The sequence below is a fragment of the Melampsora larici-populina genome, assembly GCF_000204055.1.
Source record: "Melampsora larici-populina 98AG31 unplaced genomic scaffold MELLAscaffold_24, whole genome shotgun sequence".
NCBI classification, from domain to species: Eukaryota; Fungi; Basidiomycota; class Pucciniomycetes; order Pucciniales; family Melampsoraceae; genus Melampsora; species Melampsora laricis-populina.
Window position 1 is genome coordinate 493,628 of NW_006768788.1, and position 25,807 is coordinate 519,434.

A 25,807-nucleotide genomic window follows, 5' to 3' on the forward strand; every position below is an offset into this window, starting at 1 on the left:
GCACCCATCCCTACCTTTTTAATCTCTTCATAATTTTATGTGTACACTCCTTTTAATAAAATCTAATTTTCTTTCTAACGACACTCAACTTAATAATACCTTGCAATTCATAATTCTCAATTCACAATTCTTCTTCACGGGAAATGAGAACTAGCAGGAAGCAACAAGACACACGAGAAGAATTGGAGATAAGTGAAGTGAGTGAACAAGATGAAAGAAGAAAAGGAGAGATAGAAGAAGAAAGAAAGGACAAGAGTCAAAAAGAAGAAAGAAACGTAGAGCGGGAAATTTGGCCTACAAAAGCAAGGTGCAAAATGAACATCGATACGTGGGAGAGAGAGCTAGAGAAACACAAACTATCCGATTTCTACGACTTCGTAATCGAAGGATTCAGGAATGGCTTCGACCAAGGAATTCCAGTCCATTCGATTCAAGGAATGGACTATTACTGCCCTCCAAACCATAAATCAGCTATGTCAGCAAGAAAACAGATAGAAGATAGTATCGCGGAAGAGGTAAAAGCGAAGAGAATGATAGGACCCTTTACAAAAGAAGAGGTAGCAGAACATTTCAAATTCTTTTGATCTAGTCCAATGGGAGCCGTAATAAATGGTGACGGTTCCTTTAGACCTATCAACGACTTGTCATTCCCGAAAAACGATCCGAATATACCCAGCGTTAACTCCTTCGTGAATAAGGATGACTTTAAGACGACCTGGGACAACTTCTCAAGAGTGTACTCCTTCATAGCAAACTCGGAACACAAACTACTGATAGTGCTATTCGACTGGCTAAAAGCCTATCGACAAATTCCAACAAGGCCAGATCAGTGGCCATACCTCTTATTGATGGATTTCGAAGGACGACTTTACATTGACCTGTTCATCTCATTCGGAGGAGTTGCTGGCTGCGGAAGTTTTGGAGGACCCGCAGACGCATGGAAAGACCTAATAAAGCAAGAATCCAACTGAAAGAAGCCTTCCGCTGGGTAGATGACAATCTGCTCATCAAGAAAGCAGATTCGACAACCCACATGGACGAGATAGTAAAGTACAGCTCAGAATTAGGCGTGAAAACAAACGAAACGAAATTTTCGCACTTCAGCGACCAACAAAAGTATATTGGTTTTCTATGGAACACATCAGAAAAAACAGTGGAATTACCGGAAAAGAAGCTAGAGCAAAGAATAGCTCAACTAGAAGAGTTTCTGAAAAAAACCGACTATACCCATAAAGAAGTCCAAAAGATGAACGGACGACTAAACCACGTAGCATACATTGCACCAAACTTAAGACGCTACCTATCTAACAACTTCAGATGGCTAGCAGAGTGGGTAAACCATGCGGCAAAAAGGAAGATGCCGACTGCAGTTAGAGAAGACATGAACAAATGGAGGGAGTCACTAGTGAACATCCCTAGAAGACTACTCTTAAGGACAAGAACCATCAACAATATAGGTTGGGTCGGAGACGCGTCAACGACCTTTGGGATAGGAGTAATTATCGGAAAAAACTGGGGACAATTCAAGTTGAAAGAAGGCTGGGAGACTCCACCAAGAGGCCCGAAAAGAGGGATAGCGTGGCTGGAAACAGTCGCAATACGGATGGGATTTCTAATGGCACAAAAATTACGCCAAGTAACTGGAGAGCGATTTCTGGTCCTGACGGACAACACCACAACAGAGGGAGTCCTCAGGAATGAGAGATCACGAGATTACTGGGTTAACGAGGAGTGGAAAGAGATCGCAGAGCTCTTATTCTTTCATGACTGTCAACTCGAGCAGAAGAGAGTAACTTCAGTCGACAACGCCGCCGACCTGCTCTCAAGAGGCTTACCTTCCTCGAAGGAATGGTACAGACAAGTTCACGTAGACATCCCGAAAGATCTGAAGACTTGTTTGGTCGATGTAACTCTAGAACAGTAAGAACATCACAAAGGTAAGTAAAAAGACCGTGCGTCACATAAGAATCGTTTTTCCCAAAGAGGCTAACAGATTCCGCCGGCCGAGAACAGACTCTCATGCAACAACCTTCCGGGAACATAAGTCCCACAGTCCTTTGCTTGGCTCGATGGAGAATGCAAATCGGTTCCTTACACACGCTAGCCACCTCCCAAGTTCCTTGAACACAAACGACTGACTTTATCCATACACACCCCTTCCTCGTCAACGCATAAATACCAATTTTCATTAGTACCACTGTAGCCTGGACCTCATCCCTACGTTAATCCCCCTGTCTCGACCTCTCGAAACCCAAAGTCAACTGGAAACGGTCGACCTAAGCCTGATACCAACGCTTCAGCTCAGCACGACTAGACCAAGTCACCACAACACTCAGGTGAGGCCTTTTGTGTTGGGCTATTCACATGCCAAAGACGTAACTAATGCAGATGACTTGCAAAGGAAACGTAGAGGACAATAAGACCTTCACGACACACTAATACCTACGAGACCGCGGTACCAAATCGAGCAGCGATGAAAGATCTGACAACCTTCCTTAGAATCCAAGACAATGTCCCCTTGAGACTGAACACCGCCCAACGACACATGCTACGGGCGGCTGGGAATAGGTCAACTTTGGAATCCTATGCGTCAGGAGTGAAAAAGTTCAAGACTTTTACGAAAGAGAGAAAAATGAAGGCTTTCCCTGCAACCGAATCAATGGTCGAAGAATTCATCGTTTGGGCTGGCGAAAGCTGGGATAGGAAGAATACCAACAAACCCATAAAAGTTTTGACGATACGAAAATACCTCACTGCCATAAGGACCTGGCATGCCTTCCATGGCTTCTGTTTCCCCGACATACAACTCACACGCCTAAAGTCCATCCTACGAGCTACAGCAAGACTAGAAGCACGCGCTCCGACACAAACGCTCAACCGTAAACCTGTCACACCAAAGTCCTTAATAATCTTAATCGGTAGCATTGCAGAACACGAAGCAGACCCGGAAGGCCTCTCCGCAATCGCACTCACAGCGTACTGGGGTCTGGCTCGCCTAGGCGAACTAGTATGCAAAACAGTGGCATACGACAAACACGGCTACTCGTCAGTGCTTCGATCTCAGATCTCCTTCCATAAGTCTGCAGGTATCGACGTAGCGGTTATTCAATTGCATGAAGCGAAAAATGCAGCCCCGGGAGAGACCCAAAGTTTGGTACTTCGACAAACAGGCGGGGTTCTGTGCCCTGTGGCGGCACTACGACGCTTAACCAACTCATTCTTCTGGGAAAACGACCCACGACTCTTCCTGATGAGAGGACCAAATGGAGTGGTAGGGATCACACGAGCACACATGGTGAAGACGATGTCAGCAGCCTGGGACCCTTCATCAAGGTTGACAGGACACTCCTTCAGAATAGGAGGCGCGACTTTACTCACGAAGGCAGGGGTTTCAACTGATAAGATCAAGGATTTGGGCCGCTGGAAGTCGTCCTGTCACTCTCTCTACCAGCGGAATTGGAACAACCAAGAATGGGAAGCGGCGAAGAGAGCACTACGGATCTCAGAAGACACGATCCCTTGCTTCGAGACCGTACATGACCTCTCGGTGAACACATGGGTGTGACACGAGGAGAGAGAAGAGCCCCCCGAGGCGTGGCTGCGAGAGAACACCATTCAAGCAAAGAAGATCTCCGGTAGTCATGCATCGGCTGTTTCATCTCACTTGTCAGGTACCTTGTAGCGGTGTTGCCTTTATATTCTTGGAAAGCAATCTTTTCCCTTTTTCGAGCGATGCATTTTCACACCGCCAAAAGATGACGGTGAGCCCTCCCAATACATCAAATCCACTGCGCTTGACAACAGGTGGTGGGAAAGCCCTTCAGGCTCAGGCCTGCTGCCAGCCCAGAGAGTGGGGAGAAGGCCTTTCCCTACATACCCAGGTACCCGTACGATGATACGATACACCGTGTCCGTATCCGTGTAGCACGTCGACGTGCACACACCAAATACTTTTGATACATACTTGAAAGAGCCATTAAAGAGGTCTCCACCATAGGCATGTCTTCCCTTTGTCAACTGGGACGTTGGCACTCAGTTGACCCCAACTGCTGACAAAGGATCCCACAAATTCTTTTGTCAAATTATCATTCACAAAGGGTGCTCGGCACCGATCTCAGTCTAAAGCCTACCAAACACCTTTCTGTTTTTTATCAAAACTCTCCGTGTGTGCACGTCGACGTGCTACAAGGATACCGACATGGTGATAGGTCTCTTCCAGGGAGACCTCTCGTTTCAATCCTTTTGTGAACCTCACCTAGCTATCAGGCCCGCAGTAGGGAGAGTTCAAAAGGAACTATCCGTACAGGCGGCGCCTAACCCCCGTTGTTAATATCTTTCCTCACTTAGGTATAACCTAAGCAAGGAAAGAATGTACCCTTAAGGTATAAATGTTGAAGTTATAAATTGTAATGGATAGCCTCTTGCTCGAGGCACGAGGTGCAAGACATGTCCATGAATAGGGTAACTCGTAAGTTTAGGTAAAGCCAAGGGGACGGAAGGAATTTGGAATTACAGAATCCCAATCTGGAAACAATCTGTTCCAGAACGGGAAAAGGTCGTGCAACACATCTGAAGCAGAGAAGAAAGGATTCAGTAGAGAAGCTTTCCAACTTCTCCTGAGCAGACCTACTCCGCGTCTCCTTCCTGCAAGCATCTCTCCATTCTATCTTACTTCACTATTCACCATTCACAATTTTAAAACTTGCTCCTAGTTATTTAGGAACATTACTTTACTAACAAAATTTTGCCTCCCACCCACCCTCAGGTAATGAAACGCTAGATGGTGATCAAAAGGTGTACGTCGGTACACATAACCCGTACGATGATACAATAGGTCTCTTCCAGGGAGACCTCTCGTTTCGATCCTTTTGTGAACCTCACCTAGCTATCAGGCCCGCAGTAGGGAGAGTTCAAAAGGAACTATCCGTACAGGCGGCGCCTAACCCCCGTTGTTAATATCTTTCCTCACTTAGGTATAACCTAAGCAAGGAAAGAATGTACCCTTAAGGTATAAATGTTGAAGTTATAAATTGTAATGGACTGAGAAATGAAGCCATTCCATCAACAAAGAATTCATTTTATACACTGTGGAAAATACCTCGTAGCACGTCGATGTGCGCACACGACGAGATTTGAAAAAAAGGATAATGTTTTGTTGAAGTAAGTGTGCGCAAAGCAGCTCAGACCTGCATGATTGTCTCACGGAGGGCTTGCTTTCTGAGCACCTGGACAAAGGGATAGTCTTTGGATCCAAAGATCTGTTCAAAGGGAAAGTCTTCGGAGCCAAAGACCTGTTTAAAACTTCTATCATTCCACTATGACTTTCTTTTTGTGTGGTCAAGTCGAGGTGCTACCAAGAAATTTACACGGTGATAATTACAAGAAAAAGTTTCCTTTGAAAAGATGAAAAACATGTTTTGTTAAAAATCGTCGGTATATATACAATTTTGCAGAATTTTGCAATCTCAAATAAGATTACAAAATTCTTCTACCCGTTCCACCAATTCCACCTTTAGCCTAGCCCGTTTGACTCCACACACTGTGTACATGCTATTCAGGGTGAATTTGGATCAATACATAATTTGAAAACAATGAAAAGATCAATTACGTACTGATGAAGGCCGCATTGGAAAGTGGGCAAAGGTACCTGTTGGTGGCCCCTGAATTCCAGCATTCTATAAAATGGGAGAGAGGACAGGTTTGAGAAGGACGAAATCTGTTAAATGAATTCCAATACTGGAGACTAAAGAGTAAAGAGTGGAAGGATAACTGACGAAAATTATCTCCGCTTGGAACAATAGCGTAACGGACACATTGTTGTACGCTCGTTCCTGGGGGACCACCGATGAGTCTACAACCACTCATTGATACCCATTTATGATCTATAGATGCCATGTTGATAAAGCACGAGTTTAGAAGAGGGTTAGGGGAACACGATTAAAGATCAACAAAGGAGCATCACAACTTACTGTCTTTCTGGCAATTGGCCGTTAGGCACTTCCAATATTTTTCTGTGTTATCACCCAGCTTTTGACCACACTCTTTTGAAAATGAAGTGGAAATTAGAGCTTGTTTCTTTAGGGGCAATAAATGTGAATCCATTTTACTTACTTGCGTTTGATTCGAGGGTTAAGGTGCCAAATGATTCGGTACACACGACTGTCGTAAGTTTTTCTGAGAGTGTGAAAGCAAACTGTGTGATGCATATAGCAATGAATGCGATAAAAAACTTATGAGTGGATTGAAAGGAGGACATGTGTGTAAATGGAAAACAGATTGAAAAAGATATGAAAAAGATAGCATGCGATTGGGAGAGCGGTTGGAAACAGGCTTGAAATTTGGTAGAGCAGTATAAATAGCCACTTCGACCCACGGGGAAAGCCAGGGAAAGCCTTGGATAAGGCTGTAGAGCGGGGTTCATCAGGAATTTTGCGTAGTAGGGCGTAGTCTTGTCCTTCGCAACGCCTGTACTGTAATAATGGTTCTACCCTTTTTTCTGTATTCCACAAGGTCGCTTACAGAGAATTTGAGCACAGCGTACGTGTCACGTGAACAAGGAGAGCTAGGCAGCCTAAGCACACACCAGCCAAGCTCTTCAAGAGGATCCATCAGAGATGCATGAGCGTGTCCAGTGAATTATAGAGGTTTTCGAAAGAGACAAATCTTTGCGAACGAAATGAAATGGATTCAGATATTCTACATATATCATAATTCTCTTTTTCATCATAAGGTCTGACTCTAATTATCCCTTCATCAAGTATGTACTTCATTTGGAATTTCTTTTCCAGAAGCGAACTCATTTATCATGAATGGAATGCATTATGAGTATCAATGGCGTTGGGATAGATGAATACAATGATGGTAAAATGTTAATTTCTCCATCAACAAGATTTACTGCGTGTGCAACAATACGGGTGCAGTCACTTGCGCTGTCTGTGCTTAAGGCAAGATTTCATGATAAATCCAACTCGCAATGATACCTTGTGATAGTACAGCTATCCATCTCTGACGTACAAGATCATCCAAGGCAAGAGTTATCATATATCTCTTGAATAATTTGGTGAAGGTGATCTGACAGATCTGGGTTTGTTTCCTGATCTTGAGAACCTTGACTCGAGTGTCGGCCGAGTTCCTGATCATAAGCACTTTTTATCTGATGCTTGCTTGTGGAATACATTTGATTGTCTAGAGTCCTAGACCACATTATTTGATCTGATGTGGCAGAGGAGGGGGGTATCAATTGTGAAATGGAGTTATCCCATCAAGAAACGATTTCATTGTATAACTACAAAGAACGAAGAAAGCATTCAACATTATATACACAATTTTGGATTCGCAGAAAAGATTACAAAGATCTTCTGCCAATTGAACCAACTCCGCCAAAAGCCGGACCCGCAGGTCCCTTTTGCTCCGCACATTCTGTACATGCTAATGAGGGTGATGGACAAAGTGAATTGGGAATCAATACATAATTTGAAGACGATGAAAAATATACATTACTTACTGATGTAGGGAACATCAAAAGGTGTGTAAGGGCAAAGGTACCTGTTGGTGCCCTCTGAATTCCAGCATTCTATAAGATTGGAGAAAGAAACGTTTTCAATGGTTAGAAGTTGTTGAGTGAATCCCCAATACCCTGGAGTCATTGAGAGAAGGATAACTGACGATAATTATCTCCTCTTGGAACAAGAGCGTAACGCGAGCATTGTTGCGTACTCGTTCCTGGGGGACCACCGATGAGGATACAACCACTCATTGATACCCAAAGATTACCTATAGATGTCAAGTTGATAAAGCACGAGTTTAGAGAAAGGTTAGGGGTACTCAATTGAAGATCAACAAAGGAAGATCACAATTCACCATCTTTTTCGCACTTGGCCGCCGTGCAGTTCCATTGTTTGTCATCCTTATCACTACACGCTTTTAGAAAGAAAGCGGGCGTTTAGAGCCTGTTTCTTTGGGGGCAAAAGAGGTGAAACCATCGTACTCACTTGCTTCTGATGTTGGCGTTGTGATACCAAATTGCTTTATACACTGGACTGTCGTGAGTTGTTGTGAGAGTGTGAAGGTAAACTGTGAGACACATGTAGCAATTGATAGAGCAACTATAGATTGGTAGGAGAACATGATGATCTATCCAGATGGAAAGGGGATTGAAAATGAAAAGAGATTCGGACAAAGCTGTAGAGCAGGCTTCTCAAGGAATTGGTCGAGTCTTGTCTTTCGCAGCACAACACTATTGCTGGTACTACATACCCTCTTATAAGTCGCGCAAAGTACCTTTACAGAATAGTTAAGTGTAGCTAGGCGCGTGAGTTGTTATGGAAAATTTGTATAGCGTGACAATTTTGTGTGCGGGGTCATTCTTTCATGATGCCATGTTCATCTAAATTCCTTATGGGGAAGAAGATTTTTCCACTGACTCTTACACCGGATAATCTGGTGCGAAGTCTCTAGACTCTTGGGTGGAAAGTTCAATCTCAGGGGGATATATTTTTCTTTTTTCACGCGGCGGAATTTTCATGGTGTAAAAAGTGGGTGTAAATTTTTGTACCCGGGCCCCATGTGCTCTTATAGTCAACAGAATTTGTCTTTGGGTATTGTGACTAAAGCACGCATTGGAGTGCTACTTCCTTAGCTATGCATCCTTCCGCATCTCTCAGATTGTAAATCACCCCACTTCCAAGTCACACTCAATCAACGCTGTGAAAATGTAGCTTTTCCCACCTGTCTCAATCTTCACCATCATTGCCACTGTAGTTTGCTCAAAAAATATGACTTTAAAAAACCTATCTGGTAGGCTCTTCTGCTATATCAAAATCCGTCCAAATCCTGGTCCCTCATCCTTCACTCTCATGACACATTCCTTTTTTTCTTTTTCAGATTGATCTCCCGCCTGTGTACCAATGACTATCAGCATGAGGATCATTTTCTGTCGACTGTTTTCCATTTTTCCTGACCTATCCGGTCTAGTGGAATGGAGGAGAAAAGCCTTACCATGTGTACCTCATTCGACACAGTCGAGTACATAATTGATCCGATGGCGCCGCAGGACCTGGGAGAACACCAAAGTACTAAATTTGTTTGATTGTCTAATCCATTCTACATGGTTGTCTTAGATTATAGTCTGCAAATGAACTTCAATCCATTAAAATCCTTTTACTTTTCCGCCATTCAGCACCCCAGACTATCCAAGAGTTCAGCCGAACGCAGGGCTTAGTCTTGAGATTCATGATAAATCCGGTATGGTTGCTTCATCCAATGGATTTTTGTTGGCCCTCTTACTTTTATCAATGAGGTCATTGAGCTTCCGTGCGGAAATAATCAAATACATGTGCTTGAACCTTTTTCAAATCTTCAATGTGGATTATTTGTGTGTCATCATATAGATACATAAATATATAGCTATGGCAGGCATTGGAGTTAGAGCAAAGATATGTTTTCATGACCATTCAATGGCCCATTTGAATAGCCCTTCAAGCAAAATGAATGATCTGGATAGAAGTAGCATATCGGTCTGAGCCCTGATGACCCCGGGGCCACAATCTTCAATGCCGGTACCGAAGCAGACAAAACCCTACAAAACCTATCAACCTCGTTTTTGACAAAGTTCGCCATCACCAACTTATTCGCTCATGATCATTCTCAGATCAGTTTCCATCTAGACAAGCTTGCACGATGACGTCAAATGTGCTACGATGCTGAGCAATCAGCTTGATACAAGTTCAGAGTTGAAGAGAAACACTATGGTTAGAAATGAACTTAAGTTTTGGACTTTCGCCCAATTCTTTGAAAAACAAACCAATTCAATCTCTCTGTGTATCACATCCGCCTTCATCCCATCCTGAATCCTGATCAACAAAGATGACGTCAGCTCAACGTATTTATCCGTCTTTATTCGGTTCACTTCCTTATTTGCCTAAAGAACAAAATGCATGGGATTTTCTTATTTCAAACTTACCTGAAGGAAGTTTATCAAGTTCTGAAGCTTTCGGTGTGGATGTTTTGACTGTAAGTTTACGTGTGAAAACGAAATTGGATGAGCGTACATACCTTGACTCATCTATCTTATACAAAAAGGGTGTTACTCGAACTTTGTCAGAAACAGTCGAAAGGGTTGAATGTTTGGCTAAAGCTTTAGTAAGGCATGTTAATAAATCTGGGAGTATGAAATCTGTTGGGATCCTATCTCCAAATCATTTGGTATTTTTTCGATTTTCTATTTGACCTGCTCAATGATATTGCACGCTGATATTTAAACCTTTTGATATATGTATAACAGGACTATCCGGTGATCATATATGCCTGTTTGGCTAGTGGGATTCCAGTAGCACCGATCTCAGCAACTGCAAGCGCTCTCGAAACGCGTCATTTATCTAAACTTGGACAATGTGAAATCATTTTTGTTCATCCAAAATGTTTGGCGAATATCAAAGAAGCTGGTTATCCATTCGAAAAAATCGTCCTCATTGAACCTTCGATTGGATGGAATGGTCCTACGTTAGAAGACTTTGTGAAGATGGGTGAAACGATGACTTCGATTAAATCTGGTGGGATCCATCCAACACCTTTACATGAAGTAGCTGTAATCCTTTTTTCGAGCGGTAGTACGGGTAACCCAAAAGGTATGCGTCTTCACTCTCGAAAGACCATTTAATGATCCGCATATACTCACATCCAGTTCCTATCATCGTGCTACTTCTTCATTAAAGCGGTGATGTTGACTCACCGCAACATATGTTCAGCTCTTCAAGCAACTATGATCATGACCAAAGCCGGACTAGAAGCTGTAAGTTGACTGAATATCCCAATTACCAGAAACTAAATATATCATAAACTTTACAATTGAACCAACTTCAAATACTTGCTTCAGATGGCCAAGATAAATCCTAATATGGCCCCTCAATTACCAGCGCGTCCGGTTGTCTTGGTTTTTCTTCCGAGTGAGTGATGTCAATTCAATTGTGCTTTTCATCTTGAATATAGTCAAGTCTTACAAACCCGTCTTGTGTGTCGTCTAATCTTCCAGTGAAGTGAGTTCATCTGATCAAAATCATGACAAATATTAGGTACTGATTGGACTCATCTCCTTGTGTCAGCCATGCATTCGGGTAAGTGCCTTTTCTACACAAAGCATTGCATGGGTTCATTGAATTTTCAACAGATTAATGACAGGAGTACTTCGAGCCATAATTTCCAATGCTGTGGTCTGTATCATGCCTAAGTGGGACTTCCTTCAAGCTATGCAAGCGATACCAAAGTAAGTTTTACGATTCCCTCAAGATGGACTCATGACGCGTATACTTATCAAATCCTGTTTTGTTTTCTTCAGATATAAAGTGACCACATTGGCAATGGTACCTGCGATCGCCACTCAAATCCTTGCACATCCTCAAGTACTACAGACCATTGATCTCTCATCCCTCACCGCAGTTTATGTTGGAGCATCAGCAATTTCTGTACCACAGAAACAAGCACTTCTTAAGTTATTGGCTTCTAGAGGTGCCAGAGGTGGTGATTCTGATGAATCTACTATGCCTAATGGATATGGAATGAGTGAAGTGAGCTTTCATTTATTTTTTATATTATTTACAAGGATATCATGATTCAGATCAGGTTAATCATTGGATCGAAATCAGACTACCGTTAGTATTACTACATGGCCCCTGCAAGGTATGTTTGTTGACCAAGAAGTTCATACTGCCAGTCTCGATGATTCTTATGGCGTATGTTTTTTGTCACGGACGTAGGATACCCATGTGGTCCAGCAAGACCTGGAACAATTGGTGTTCTTTTACCAGGACTCGAGGCTCGGATCATATCTGATGAATCCGACTCGGCTTCAGGCATAGATGCGCCATTGAATACGGCAGGTGAACTTTGGTTAAGAGGACCAATGATCATGAAAGGTTATCTCAATAATGAGATTGAAACTAAGAATGCACTTACGGAAGATGGTTGGTTTAAAACGGGTGATAAAGTCAGTGAAAATCTTTTCTGAAGATCTTTTCACAAAAGATTTCTGATGAATTGAATATTTTTTTTTGGAGAAAACAGATAAGAATGGAATCAGATGGCCAAATGTTTTATGTAGATAGAATCAAAGATACATTTAAAAATCGAGGATTACAAGTAGCACCATCGGAAATCTCAAGTTTGATTTTAAACCGATTTTCAGACTTGATTGCAGATATAGCTGTGATTGGAATCCCATCATCTGAAAGTAAAAGAGATATTGGAGAAGAAGCATGGGTATTTATTGTCTTAACACCTAAAGGACGTGAAAATCATTTGAAAAAACAGATTGGAAAAGAAATTCAAGAGTTAGTTAAAAGAACTTTATCAAAACATAAATGGGTAGCTCAAGTTAGGGTTATGGATGAGTTTCCTAAAGGTCATACTCATAAGGTTTTAGTCAGAGAGATTAGAGATCAGGCTTTAAGATCTATTAACGAAAACAAACTTAAATCAAAGTTGTAGAAAACTTAAAGATTGTACTTTCTTATTCTGATAAACTGACTGTTTTGTGTTCTTGATTATAAGATGAAACATTTAACTTTTTGTACATGATATGAATGAAACAAAAAAAATCAATCTAATAAACTTGTGACAAATTTTGAAGATTATAAGCTTAGGAAATGGTTATACACATCTGCATGTAGGGAAATCATGCAACGGATTAGACAATATCTTTAATAGCCCAACAGAAGCTAGTAGCTCACACTATGAATTTGTTGTTCAAAGGGTTCCAAAATCACCACCCCTTACTGGAGTTGAGATAACCAACCAAGCAACATTCAATAGCACAATTGTCTGATTTGCAATGTTTTTCAGCAGGAACATGTACAAATGCCCAACTACCAAAGATTCAAATGTGATCTACTTGAGGTTTAAAACAGACATTGGTTCTGTTGAAGATTTCATGCCTGTGCTTGATATAGGTGTCTTGTTATAAAGTTCAGTTGCCTTGATGATCAAAAAGCCCCAAAAACATTGTGGTAATCCAAAATCCACAGGAAGAACCCGTGTTTCACCTTGAAAAGTCTGGTTATCCCCCTCTCAATCAAACTGTTCTGCCCATGAAAGTATCCAATGAATAAATTTGTCTCTGTTCTTTGTTGTGCTTCTGAAATGTCTTTTTTCAATTTGGGCACTTGCTTCATTCTTGGATTTGAGGAGATACATGCGCATAAAAGTAGAGTAGATGTCCCTAATCTGCAGCAAGTACTTGGAACCAGAGATTGTTTTTACTGGATTTGGTTAGCTTCTTGGGCAAACCTACAAAATATTGATCTCTAATTAATTTACTTAAAGTTTGATCATTTGAATCACCAAACCGGCTATCCCGAGAGGAAGAATCACCTAACACAGCTGCAGCTTTGATATTGACAGGGCTAGCATGAAGAATCCATTTCCTGAATGATTTTTGCACTGTTGAAACCTTTGAAATATTTCTCCAAAGTTCCATTTATAGTGGGCAAGTTTTCTCTTTGCCTAGCGCATTAGTTCTGGGTTATATGTGTATCATTCACATATACCACCCTGGCTCTATCCGATGTGATTTACCCATCAGATAGAGCGGTACGGGATGGCGGCCGCAGGCCAGCCTGGTTTTGCGTGGGCCGGAAACCTTTCCTGCTCACGCAAAGACCAAGACTGTTTGTTGCTAGACAGATGTGACCTACGGGTTTGTTTGGGCTCTCATCACCTCCCATGTGTCGTGGCTCGCAGCAAGACTCGGCATGGTGAGTTGTCCTAAACTCGATGGGAGCTACGGTCTGTGTTGTTGTTCACTCTCTCTCTTCTCACTCTCTTCCTCTCTCTCTCTCTTTTTTTTTTTTTTTCAACTTAACATTTGGAATGCTTGAACATATTTGGGTCTGGTCTCTCCTGGCTTATGTGGACTAAACCACGGTTTTGATTTGTTTACTTAGAGGGGAACTTGGATGGCTACAAATTTACTTTTTGGACTGTGTTAAAATTAGAAAAACCGACAAAAATCATTTCCCGTCGTCTTAGACGGACTATCTTACTTTGTACTTTTGCAAAGACCAAGACGTTTTTTAAAGTTTGTGTATTTTGGTGCGGCAGATCTCTTTCTACGTAACTCGGAACTTCACCGAAACTTTTCTGGTGGCTTGAACTCTAGGACTCCTGTATGCATTTGTGTATTTCCGGCTGTCAGTCGTGAGTAACCTTTCAAACTCCACTCGCTTGGAAATCCGCTTACCTGTTGCCCTTGACGTGTTTCGATCTGCGTCTCAGACGTTTCTCCTGTCTATTGACCACAGGATATCCTTCGCTTCTCTTAGCTCCTCTGGTGAGTACTTTTTCAAATACGTATCTACCGCCTTGGACTTCCATCTTCCTTGTCTCATGATGCGTTCTTTTTCCCAGCCTAGATTCCAGCGCAGTGATGCTCCGCCCACTCTGAACGAGTGTCCTGACCAGCCTCCCACCTTCACGCCTCCTACACCCCAACGAGTCTCCAATTCGTTTACGAACAATTGTCGCGATAGTGGAACTCTCTGTTTTCCTCTTCCGAAACCGAATAGTGGTTCGTCTGGCTTGTAGGAGGGATTTTGGGTTATCAGCCTTTCCAGCGCTGCGACCGGGTCTAGGATCGATGGTTGCGATGGTATCCGTATGATTTGGACCTCTCCGGGTCTGGCGGTTTTCGCTCTCCATAGGGTAAGTATTGCCACCTTCTTTTCTCCTGAGCCTTCGAAATTCAGGTCGCCAAAAGTTAACATTCCGTCTTTCCTCGTTTGGCGTGTGATCTCTCCTAGCCGCATCATTCCCCAGAACGCTACCAGGGCTGCTGAGGCTACCGCTTCTTGCACGTCTGTCCTTCCGGCATAATCGCATACTAAACCGGTCAACTCTCTAAGCATTATTGGGATCTTCTCGTTGTTCTCGACGTTGTCTGGGTTGCTCGCGGCCTGTTCGAGAGAGTTCTTCTCTTCCTCCCGTTCGGTAGCACATAGTAAGGCGTCTATGATCAGTTGGTCTAGTTGTGGAGGGATCAGTTTTGTCGCCATTTGCCAGGCTCGCAAACCCGCCAGGTATTTGATGATGGTCCCGGATTTGATAAGTCTCTTCGCTTCCGTTTCTCTCTCTGCGCTTGACTGACCCGCCCATACTATGAAACCGTAGATATCTACTGCTTTAACCGGTATGGCCTTCTCCCAATCTTTGTTCTGATCCTCTATGTACTCTTTGAACTTTGCTACTGCGCTGCTGTAACCATTTAGAGTGGAGTCTGCCCAAGCGCCTCCTACCATATGGCTTGCGATTTGCCTCGTTTCGTCATCTTCGATTTGATTCACGGCCTCCTTGAAATTCGGCCGACCTCCGTTTTTGTTGGATCTTGGCATAGCGGTATCGTCAATTGTTCTATGAAATTTTCTAGATCTGAGGGTATATCAACCTGTAATCGGTCTGAATCTAGTCGTCCTGAACGAATTCCTCTAGATAGGTTGTCGGCGTCGTTACTTAGTGAGTCGACTCTCTTTTCCTCCAGGTCACAGTCCAGTTCGACTAGTATCCGCTGAATTTTCCGCCACTCTAAATTGACTGCTACATGTTTTGACTTCAGATTTCTCACCACCCCCTCTGTGGTCGTGTTATCCGTCAGAAACACCAGTCTGCGACCGCGCACTTCACACGTCTTCGCCGCCATTTCTAGACCTAGACGTACTGCGATCGTCTCGGCCCAGGCAATATCTCTCTTGACCCCCAACTCGTCGGTCGAGTTCCAGCCTTCTTTGAGCCTCCACTGAGCCCACTTGCCCCCAACGATTACGCCTATTCCGTGTGTAATCGCCGCGTCGCCGACCCATTCTAGGTCCAACAGGTCTTTTTTGGGGAGAAGTTTGTGGTTGGTGAAGTTTTTCAGGACCCTCTTCCAATCCCAGAGGTCTTCCTTGACGCTTCCCGGCATTTCCCTCAGCGCTTTCTTGTTCACCCAGGTCGCCATCCAGTGATGGACGTTTGGGGTGAAGCACTTCATCTGCGGAAGCATGTAAGTTAGATGGTGCAACCTTCCCGATAGTTTTTCTACCTCCTGTAGCGAGAATGGCCCTGCCTTGCTCAGAGCTTCATCTACCTGTCTCCTTCTCTCCTCCAGCTTCTCCTCGGTCAATCTTACTGACTTGTTTTTTCCATTCCATATGAATCCGATGTATCGTTGTTCCGTTGCGAACTCGGAGTATTTTCCATCGTTGGTTTTGACGCCTAGTTGTGCGCTTGCGTTTACTACGTCCAGCATGGACGTCTTGTTTCCCCTATCTTTCACCTTGACGAACAGATTGTCCTCCACCCAACGGAACACCTCATCGAACTTGAACTCCGCCCTCATCAGCTCTTTCCAGGCGTCAGCTGGTCCGCCAAAACTGCCGCAGCCGGCCACGCCTCCAAAGGACACTCTGGTGTCCAGTATGATGAAACCGTCATTCGTCCTTATCGCCAGGAAACACCACTGACTTGGGTATGTTGGGATTTGGCGGTAAGCCTTTTCCCAATCGAAGATTCCCAGCTCCAACTCCCCTTCCGTCTCGACGAAAAACGTTGCTACTCTTGCGAAATCATCCCAGGTGGTTTTGAACCACGTTTTATCCACGAACGAGTTTACCAAAGGCGTCGCAACGTCGTACTTCGGGAAGGATAAGTCGTTTATCACCCTCTTTGACCCGTCTCCGTTGGTGACGACCCCCATCGGACTGGTTCTGAAAAATCCCAGGTAATGTTGGGCTTCTTCTACCGTGAATGGCCCTCTCATTCTGCCGGAGTCTAATTCCTTTTGGATCTTTTCTGCTATGACTCCACTTCCTTTGACCGATCTTTCGTGATTCGGCGGTGAGTAGTAATCCAGACCTTCTATTGTGTGATCCGGTATCCCCTGGTCGAATCCCTCCTTAAAACCAATGAGGATTTTTTGGTGCTTGTCTAGGATTTTGTGCTTTCGTAGCATCTTTTCCCATTCTACCAGGTTCATCTCGCATGTTACCTCCGTCGGCCATTCCCTGTTTGGTACCCAAACCGGCTTGGGTTCCGTGCTGCGTTTTTCTTGGGCTGCTTTTCCCTGTACGTCTATTTGGATCTCGGTCAGTGTTAATCTCTGTTGCCCCTTCCCACTCGGGCATGCAAGCTTTTTTGGCTTACTTTCTGGGTTCCCTCTTAACTTCTTTTCCGCAGTCGGTTTTCCCTGCTCGGCTTGTGCGTCCACGACCCCTAACCTGGCCGCGTGGCTTTTCTGTTCGGTCTCCTCATGGTCCTGATCATCTTCCGTGTCACTGTATTCAATGGATGGACAACATAAGTGTTCTGTCTCAATTATTGGACGATTTTTGGATGGGTTGGTCTTTTTTGACACTGCCTATCCTCTCCTTGGCACTTCATATTTGCTCAATCTAGCGCGTGCGGTACGGGAGTACCCGGGGAACGAGCCGAAACAGCTTTTTAAAAAAGGCTCAGGGGCTCTCTTCTGTCCCAAAAGGCTCGGGGGCTCTGGTGTGCTAGGTGTGTCTAGCATCTCTTTTTGGGTTCAAAGAGGGAAACAAAATCTTTTTTATTAAAAAACATCATGTGATGATTCGTAGCAACAACGAAAACCATTTCTGCTCTTGATATGTAGATTTTGGATTCTTCTACATAGGTATGGGTCATTTGCTGCCCGTTTTCCTCAACTTCATTCTTTGCTGCCACCTCCCAGGCTCTAAAGATATGTCTCTGTATGCCTCTTCTCGGCTCGCGCCATGTTTACGACTCTCTGGGTATGATATTGCTGAGGAGCCAGTTTTTTAGGAGAGGTTCGTGTATACGAAAAAATTTTGGGATGCAGAGATGGAAACAAGGGGGGAGAGAAAGGGAAACAGGTGGGGACTTTTTTAAAAGGATGAAAAAAGGGAGGTGGACTCAAGAAAAACTTGGAGGAACCGAATAGGTAGAAGACTTTGGCCGTGCCCGACTTACCATTTGTTGGTGTTGTTTCTGTGAACTATGGCTAACGCACCACCTTGACCCCCGCTCCCGCTTGCATTCGGTTTCGGTACAATAGCGAGTTGATTGTTCGGTTCGCTCGGGCCTGCGATGGTGTTTCCTTGGTTAAAACCTTGGTTCCCGCCGCTTGCATAGGGGTACGAGCTGTAAGGGGTGTAGGGCTGGTATTGGAACTGAGGTTGGGTGTGGTATTGGCCCGTGAAAGGTTGGAAACCGAAATTGGCTTGTCCCTTGGCATAAGGATGTCCACTTCCATGAGTGTTTTCGCGGTCTCTATAGCTTTGGCGATCATTTCGATTGTTGTTCTTATGGTACTTGGCTTTGCCTCTTTTTCCTCCGTGATGATCCTCACCTCTGTTGTTTCTCCAACTTCCTCCAGACCCGTTTCCGTTCTGATTTGCAGCCGCAAATTCCCTCTTGATCAAACTCCGCTCTTTCGCGCTCGAGGGTTCTGGTGTCTCTGCTACTGCTACATACGGGTTTTCGGCGTGGCTACGTTCTCCTGAAGAGTCAACCTTGTCTTTTGCTGCTCTGAGGATATCCTCGTGTAAGACTCCCGCATTACTCATCACACGCTTTCCTGCTATCAACCTGAATTGCATTACTAACTTCCTGACTTTGATGCAATACCGTAGAGCTATCATCCAGCAGGACGTGGACCGTCTTATGTCGATGACGTTTTGCCTGTGCTTCCTGAAGTTCTCCGCACATTTCGGCATGTTGTAGTATTCTTCTACGTAGCGGATGAATAAATCCATGTGGTCTAGCCATTCGCCATAGGACAGGAGTAGTTCGTCTTTGGGTTGCAAACCCGAGTACGTCATTGTGTCGTCCCCCTCCTGTAGCTCTTTCACCGTTTTCACCTTCCTCTGGTTCGCCTTTTCACAGTCGCGGTCGATCCAGTCCAGGTTGAACACCGTTAATGGCACATATGCCTTCAATTTGGTCATCTTCTGGTGGAAACAGGGTGATAATTTCAAGAGACTGTTGTTTCGGAGTTGCTGGTCATCAACGTAGGTTATCTCCTCTTCCGGATTTGCCACTTCGTCGCCTTCCTTCTCTACACTTTTCCCTTTTGACTTGATAGCGTTTTCGGGCACGACAGGGTCTGCAACAGTTCGTACTGGGGTGGGTTCGACTAGTTGGGGGGCGCGCTCGACTTGTTGGGTCTCGGGATTGTTAAGCGTCATTTTGGGAACATTTGTCGCCCCTTGGTCTAGGTTACGAATCTTCTTGGTTGACCCCAGGACCGCGCCCGTCCTGTTCTGTTCCTCGTCTACGATCAGAGACTCTGTTCGTGGTCTCCTCTTACTTGCTTGAATGGCTGTTCATTTGGTCTTTCAGCCTCTTTCCATTTCCGCCTCCGGATCGAAAGGTATTTGTCCGTACATAGCTTCGTAAGCCTGGAGCATCGTTTTGCCGAGCATGACTTTGTTCCGGTTGAACGCGTCTACGATGGTGAGCCACCATTGATTTCGGCTTTCTAGATGCGTATCTACGAAACCAAGCGTATTTGGGTTTGTTTAAAGTCAGATTCACTTCTTGACTCAAAACTTCTTTGGTCCTTTTCCGAGGACTTTTTAGATAGGGTTTCTTAGGGCGTGATTTATTTTCTTCCTCTGATGGTCTCGGCTACGGCCGTTGGGAGTCTCATCCTCTCCTGACCAAGGGTGAAAATACTGCCCGCTGCCGCCTGGATTTAGCTCCAGCTGCCTCAGCTTCCGCTGGAATGATCTTTATTTTGATCATATAAGTGCGATGATTTCCTCGTCCTGTTGCTTCCAGCTAGTGGCAGAGACGGGTCCTCGAATAGAATGAGGAAACCGGGATGTAGCTCCCTTCGGCCTTGGCGTTTGCCGGACAGCTCTTTCGAGCCTGCACTTTTTTTGGGATGTGTGTTGATTTCAAAGGGGGGAGTGGAGAGAGAGATAGGGGTCTAGAGTGTAGCTGCAAGCTTGTGTGTGTCGTACTAGTGGGATGGGAGATGAGAGCTCGGTGGAGAACGTGGGATTTGGAAACGAGGGCTTGGTGGAGAACTGATTTCTAGCGGAAGGTATGTGGTTTTCCAAGAATTGAAAACTGTCTGTGAACTTACCACTGATGTTTGCCTCGTCTGCATCCCCTTCTGCTTCACTCAGATCACTACTGGCTTCAGTTGAATCTTTTTCCATCCTTACTGGGCCGAATGGGCAGATTAAACCAGCTACGTTCCTACTGCTTGGCATTCCCGAATTGGTTGGTGCTGCACTTGCTCCTGACTCCTGTTCGTGGTTGTTCACGAATTCTATCTCTCCTTCTGCTTCAGGTTCGCTTTCTCCTGCTTCGTCATTTTCTGCCTGGTCGTTCGCAGTCTCTTGACGATTTTCTCCGTTGCGGTTCCTAGACTTGCTTCTGAGTCGAGGACCTGACTCCCCGTTTCGTACTGCCTCCTCAGCTCTCCTTCTTGATTCCGCGAGTTCTTCTAGAAAGGTTACCATTTCCGCGTTTTCTTTTTGGAGTTTCCTTCTTCAAAAAATTCGATAATCTATCTTTGTTCTAGTGGTACCTAAAGTTATTTGTTGATAATAACAGATATTTTCGAGAACTGAAATGCTGAAACTGGAATTGGATGTGCTGAGTTCTGCTGTTCTGAGAGTGATCGTGGGAGATATTCTTTTTCTCTCTCTGGGGAGAGAGAAAAACTCTTTTCGCACGCCACGTTGTACGTGCTATTAGCATATGCTCGTAGCTGTTCCAACGAGCACCACAGGCATGGAACTCACGGCAAAGTCGTGCCTTGGTTTGCCGCACCAATCAATTCCATTTTTTTAATTTCTGAATCTGATACCATCTTCCTCTAGTTGAAATCTGGAAAGAAGATGGTTGTACAAAGTCTTGCAAAAATAAACATTTTCCACATCCAAAAACTCACAATTAGCCTTACTGTACAGTTGTTTTGGAAAACAAATGTTCCTGCTATTTATTTTTGACTTTTCATTTTTCATATTTGCGGTTTTCAATTTGGTAGAAAGTGCACAAAAATGGTTGATGAAGTGGCCTCAGTTTGAATTGCACCGCTTGCCTGGAGCCAGCTTCAGCGCTCAATTCTGCATAAATAACCCAGATGGGCAAAATCTCAATTAACCCGGGATATAAAACAGATAGATAACTTCTTTTTCTTTGGGTCACAAGTTTAAGCTATAGTCTAGAGGTTTTCAAGGTGGCCAAGTAAAGATATGCTCATGCACAAGAATATCTCATGTGATTTGGACTTTGCACTGGTCTCTCCATGTGAGCATTACTTTTGACTCAGTAAAGATTTGTGTGCGGCAAAGATTTGTGATTTTTGAGAATAGACATCGATAACAAACCGATTATTGAAGGTCATGGTTTTCTTTTTGATTGCGTCCTTTTGTAAGGTTGTAAGCATGTGATTCGCAATGAAGCCTCATGGCATGCTTCCCATGCAAGTGAGTACATAGGGTCGTCAAATGGATGGAAACAGTTGAATGAAAAGGGTCTGGTCTTTGTCTCTGAGAAATCAGTTGAGCCACGAATTTCATAAAATCCATGGGAGTTGGTAATTTGGTATAACCGTAACCTAGGTATTATGTGATATCTGGCATGTACATAGAGAGAATTACATAAAGAAAAGTGGTCAACTTCGGAAGGTCAGAAACTGCCACGTCGTCGTACTAAATTATTACTCGACTTCATTCAGTTCTTCACTTGAAAATCAAATCAACTCATCCCATCTCTCCTCTCCATCCTTAACCTTTTCCATTCTCAACAAAACATCATCTCACTTAGTTTCTTCTCACGATCATCCATTGAACCTTTTATACTCTCAGTTTACATCTATCAAACCTCTCTATTACTCCTACCCTTGAAGGGCTACATAAAAATGCGATCATTCAGTTTGCTATCAGCCTTTGTGGCTTTAGCTGTTTGCACTGTTCGTGCTGATTCAGCTATTGATGACAGTGAGGTGATTGATTTGAAAGCCGAGACTTTCACATCTACCGTCGATGCTGCACCTCTTATTTTGGTCGAATTCAGTAAGTATCTCTTTTCTTACTCTTCATCATCTCTTCATTTCTCGATCACTTTCAACGTCTCATCTTCTGATCGGTGTTTTGTTTTGTTTCACCTTTTCACAGTGGCCCCTTGGTTTGTCTATCTTTCAAAGTCTCTGTCTTTCACATTTGTTGTCTAACTTGATCCTTCTTCATTGCGCAGGTGTGGACATTGTAAAGCATTGGCACCATTTGTTAGTACCCTTATTACTTTCTTTTGCTTTCCACTCAATTCAATACGACAATCTCAACTAATTGTAATTGTCTCATAATAGTACGCAGAAGCTGCCATTGCCTTGAAACCCAAAGCCATCAAATTGGCCAAGGTCGATTGTACAGCCGAGACCACTCTTTGTTCTGAACAGGGTGTAACAGGTTATCCGTAAGTAAAACCCTTGGTTTTCATTTCATTGTGAATCGGCACTTTGCTAATGATCTGTTGGGTTTGAATATGACATTTGTAGAACTTTGAAGCTATTCAACAAAGGAGTAGTATCAGATTACAATGGACCAAGAACGACTGACGGTATTGTTTCTTACATGATCAAGTAAGTGCTTCGTGTTAGAATCAAGTGCGATAACAAATCATTGACTAGGATCTTCGTTTCTTCTACCTTTCTAGACGATCCCTTCCCGTTGTCTCGTACCTTTCCCCAACGAACCATACCGAATTTTCTTCCTCGGACAAAGTGGTGGTTATCGCCTACCTCGATTCTGCCGACACAGCCAATTTGGAAGTTTTCCAGTCATTTGCTGAAGGTCATCGAGATGACTATGCCTTTGGATGGACTCACCAAATCTCAGAGATCAAGGAAGTCAAAGATGTTAAGAAGCCAACTGTTGTTGTTTGGAAAAAGTTTGACGAAGGCCGAAATGACCAACACGCTGAGAAATTCACGGCTGAGAGCTTGAAGGAATTTGTTAAAACCAACTCTGTACCTCTTCTCGATGAGGTCTCACCTAGCAACTTCCAAACATACGCCGAAGCTGGTATCCCACTCGCTTACGTCTTTATCGAATCCAACAACCCACACCGAGAATCACTGGTCAAATCTCTTGAACCAGTTGCTCGTGAACACAAGGGCAAGATTAACTTTGTCTGGATCGATGCTACCAAATTCGCCGATCACGCCAAGTCTCTCAACTTACAAGACACCAACTGGCCAGCATTTGCTATTCAAAACATTGATGCTCAAACCAAGTTTCCTCTCGACCAGAAGAAGACTGTCGATCTTGCTACCGTTTCTCAGTTCACCAAGGACTTCGTAGCTGGTAAACTTGTACCAAGTCTTAAGAGTGCACCTGCTCCCAAGAAACAAGGTCCTGGATCTCACATCTTGGTCACCGATGAGTATGACTCGACTGTTTACGGTAATGACAACAAGAAAGATGTTTTCGTTGAATTCTGTAAGCATTTAGTTTCGTTTCATTCTGAATACTCGTGGTGGCAATTTTTGACTTTTTCTCTTTATTCCTATAGACGCTCCTTGGTGTGGACACTGCAAGAAATTGGCACCTACCTGGGACAACCTCGCCCACAGTTTCAAAGGCTCTAAGAATATGTTGATCGCCAAGTAAGTCGAGTCTCATTTATACATATGATTGTCTATCATGATCTAACCTGTGTGATTTTAGAATGGATGCTACAGAAAATGATGTACCACCTTCAACTGGTATCAAGATTGAAGGTTTCCCTACCTTGATGTTCAAGAAGGCCGGATCAAAGGAATACATCACTTTCGAAGGTGAACGAAACCTTGATGGATTGATTGAGTTTGTTGAGAAACATACTGAACACAAAGCTGTGAAGGTTGAAATTGCCTCTGATGAGGAAGGTGAACCTGCTAACCAAGTTGTACTTGATGATGAATCAAGTGAGGAGGCAGAAGATAAAGATGCTGAACATGATGAACTGTAGAGGATCGTTAGACTTAGTACAGTTTCAAAAGTTCAATGTTTAGAGAGTTTTCTACTTGATTTTTTTTTTGCTTTGCATTGCACTTTCTTTTGTCTCTCTGTTCATGAGTAACGTTTTTGTTAAATGTGGAAGAAGATGATTGATTTTTTTTTCAAAAAAAAAACGTTGTGGGTTAACTTGAGTGAGGAATGTCATTTGTTTGAAATAGAGTTTTTTGGTCAGTTTCTATTTCCTAAAAGAACACCACGAAAATGACTTTGGAATCGACAAAAGAAAAGAAAGATCTTTTTGGAATCGGTTGCTTGCAATATATGTTTGTAGTTTCAATGATGCATTTGTAGCGATTAAGTCACTGTGACCTTTACATCTAACTCTCGACACGGTTCATCAAACTTATCTAAACCAAGTACCACGTACCCCGTCGCGCCAGCGAGGAACTTGTGCACGGTGCACCGTCTCAAATTTTAAGCGTGAGGTCAGAGAGAGTGCGCGGAGAGTGACGGATTAAGTTTGAAACTCATCTCCCTTGCTCACTTTTCTGGCTTGACAACCCACAATGAGCTGATAATGAGATATGTGCACACCCCTCCCATCTTCAATGGGCCTAAGCTTAACTAAGCCTCTCTTCTGGTGCGGCCACGTCCGCTGTCTAAGAGGGACTGAGGGCTAATGCCCCCCCTGAGACCAGTAGGATTTTCAAGCACTTCTTCAAGCTCTTTCACTTCATCTCACTTCCAGCTTACTAAACTGTTAAGCCTTGATCTGTCTTAAAACCAGGTATAGGACCCATTGCCAATTGTTCCCGTTGATGGCTTGATCCTTGTGTTACTGTTTAAATTGATCAAATCCCTCTAATTTTGAAGTCACAGACTGAAGTGAGCAAATGAACTTGCCTGTGCTATCTAAGATTTATGTTGAGCTTTTTGGTGGAAGACAATGTCAATGCTCCAGAGGTTTTTTCAGGTTTTTTCCCCAAATTATAAATACATATATAGTTTGATTCAAATACATGTCAGTTGAGTTTGTATCACGATTTCACTCTCTTGATCTTGTTTGTGTTTCCTTTAGATTGAAAAGCCCAATCAAGAATGTATTGAATGTTTGTAGTTCAATCTAAACAGAGAATGGGAAAAACATATCCTTTTTTGGGGGAATAGATACATTATGACTGGTTTCCTGGAATTATCTTTGTGATCAAGACTGTAGTGTATATTGAATTTGAATGGAAAGAGAAGGTTTGTTCTTTGGATTGTTTTTGACAAGAATTGTAAAAGTTAGCATGTCTGTGTGATGAGGTGGTTTAGTGGTGTGTAGATGTGAACCAGTGGATTTGGTTCCAATTTCTAGATAGGAATCAGTTGAGGCATGGTGGCCAGGGTCAGTTGAGTTACTCTAGGTTTGACCCTGGGGCCTGGATTGCAAAAGGGCTGACATGGGACTTGAGAGAAATCTACAGAGTAATATGGGCAGCCACACTTGGCTCTGAACTAATCCACTGGAGTGCTCACCTACTCTTTGTTGAGAGAAAGTGAATGAAATGACAATGTACCTTGTGAAAATTGACCCTATGTTTGACAAAAGGGTGGTGGGCAGGAAACAAAGAAATGATTGGAAAGATACTGGTTCAATAACAATTGGAACTGCTGTGGACTGAAGGGGACTATAATAGATGTATATGGTTCATAATGTCAAAACTGAATGTACTGATAGGATAATCATTTTGTGATATTGCTGCTTGACAAATTTTGAAAATGAGAGACAAAATGAAAACAAGCTACAATGAAAGAAATGAGAAAAGATGAAAAGTCAGGCTCAAACAGGCTGATTGGGGGAT

General features: G+C 43.4%; 5 protein-coding genes across 5 annotated transcripts; 2 read left to right on the plus strand and 3 right to left on the minus strand.

The window, feature by feature from the left end:
* Positions 1–5,512: 5,512 nt before the first annotated feature.
* MELLADRAFT_123817 (uncharacterized protein) lies at positions 5,513–6,256 on the minus strand (the record flags this gene model as incomplete). The annotated part of the gene is made up of 5 exons (XM_007411334.1): positions 5,513–5,550; positions 5,613–5,675; positions 5,775–5,882; positions 5,970–6,041; positions 6,112–6,256. 5 exons carry the CDS (start codon positions 6,254–6,256, stop codon positions 5,513–5,515), a joined length of 426 nt encoding a protein of 141 aa, XP_007411396.1.
* Positions 6,257–7,345: 1,089 nt separating this feature from the next.
* Positions 7,346–8,127, minus strand: MELLADRAFT_107586 (uncharacterized protein; the record flags this gene model as incomplete). The annotated part of the gene is made up of 5 exons (XM_007411333.1): positions 7,346–7,428; positions 7,505–7,573; positions 7,666–7,773; positions 7,861–7,920; positions 7,992–8,127. The coding sequence occupies 5 exons, from the start codon at positions 8,125–8,127 to the stop codon at positions 7,346–7,348; spliced, it is 456 nt and encodes a 151-aa protein (XP_007411395.1).
* A 1,737-nt stretch (positions 8,128–9,864) lies between these two features.
* On the plus strand, positions 9,865–12,480 carry MELLADRAFT_88020 (uncharacterized protein; the record flags this gene model as incomplete). The annotated part of the gene is made up of 12 exons (XM_007411207.1): positions 9,865–10,011; positions 10,081–10,203; positions 10,283–10,625; positions 10,713–10,789; positions 10,874–10,943; positions 11,030–11,033; positions 11,100–11,111; positions 11,165–11,260; positions 11,333–11,561; positions 11,651–11,673; positions 11,773–11,980; positions 12,058–12,480. 12 exons carry the CDS (start codon positions 9,865–9,867, stop codon positions 12,478–12,480), a joined length of 1,755 nt encoding a protein of 584 aa, XP_007411269.1.
* Positions 12,481–17,916: 5,436 nt separating this feature from the next.
* MELLADRAFT_88021 (uncharacterized protein) lies at positions 17,917–19,190 on the minus strand (the record flags this gene model as incomplete). The annotated part of the gene is made up of 2 exons (XM_007411332.1): positions 17,917–17,926; positions 17,974–19,190. The coding sequence occupies 2 exons, from the start codon at positions 19,188–19,190 to the stop codon at positions 17,917–17,919; spliced, it is 1,227 nt and encodes a 408-aa protein (XP_007411394.1).
* Positions 19,191–21,676: 2,486 nt separating this feature from the next.
* Positions 21,677–24,207, plus strand: MELLADRAFT_116816 (uncharacterized protein; the record flags this gene model as incomplete). The annotated part of the gene is made up of 8 exons (XM_007411208.1): positions 21,677–22,037; positions 22,140–22,149; positions 22,219–22,249; positions 22,331–22,437; positions 22,520–22,603; positions 22,678–23,462; positions 23,536–23,629; positions 23,691–24,207. The coding sequence occupies 8 exons, from the start codon at positions 21,884–21,886 to the stop codon at positions 23,971–23,973; spliced, it is 1,548 nt and encodes a 515-aa protein (XP_007411270.1).
* Positions 24,208–25,807: the final 1,600 nt, after the last annotated feature.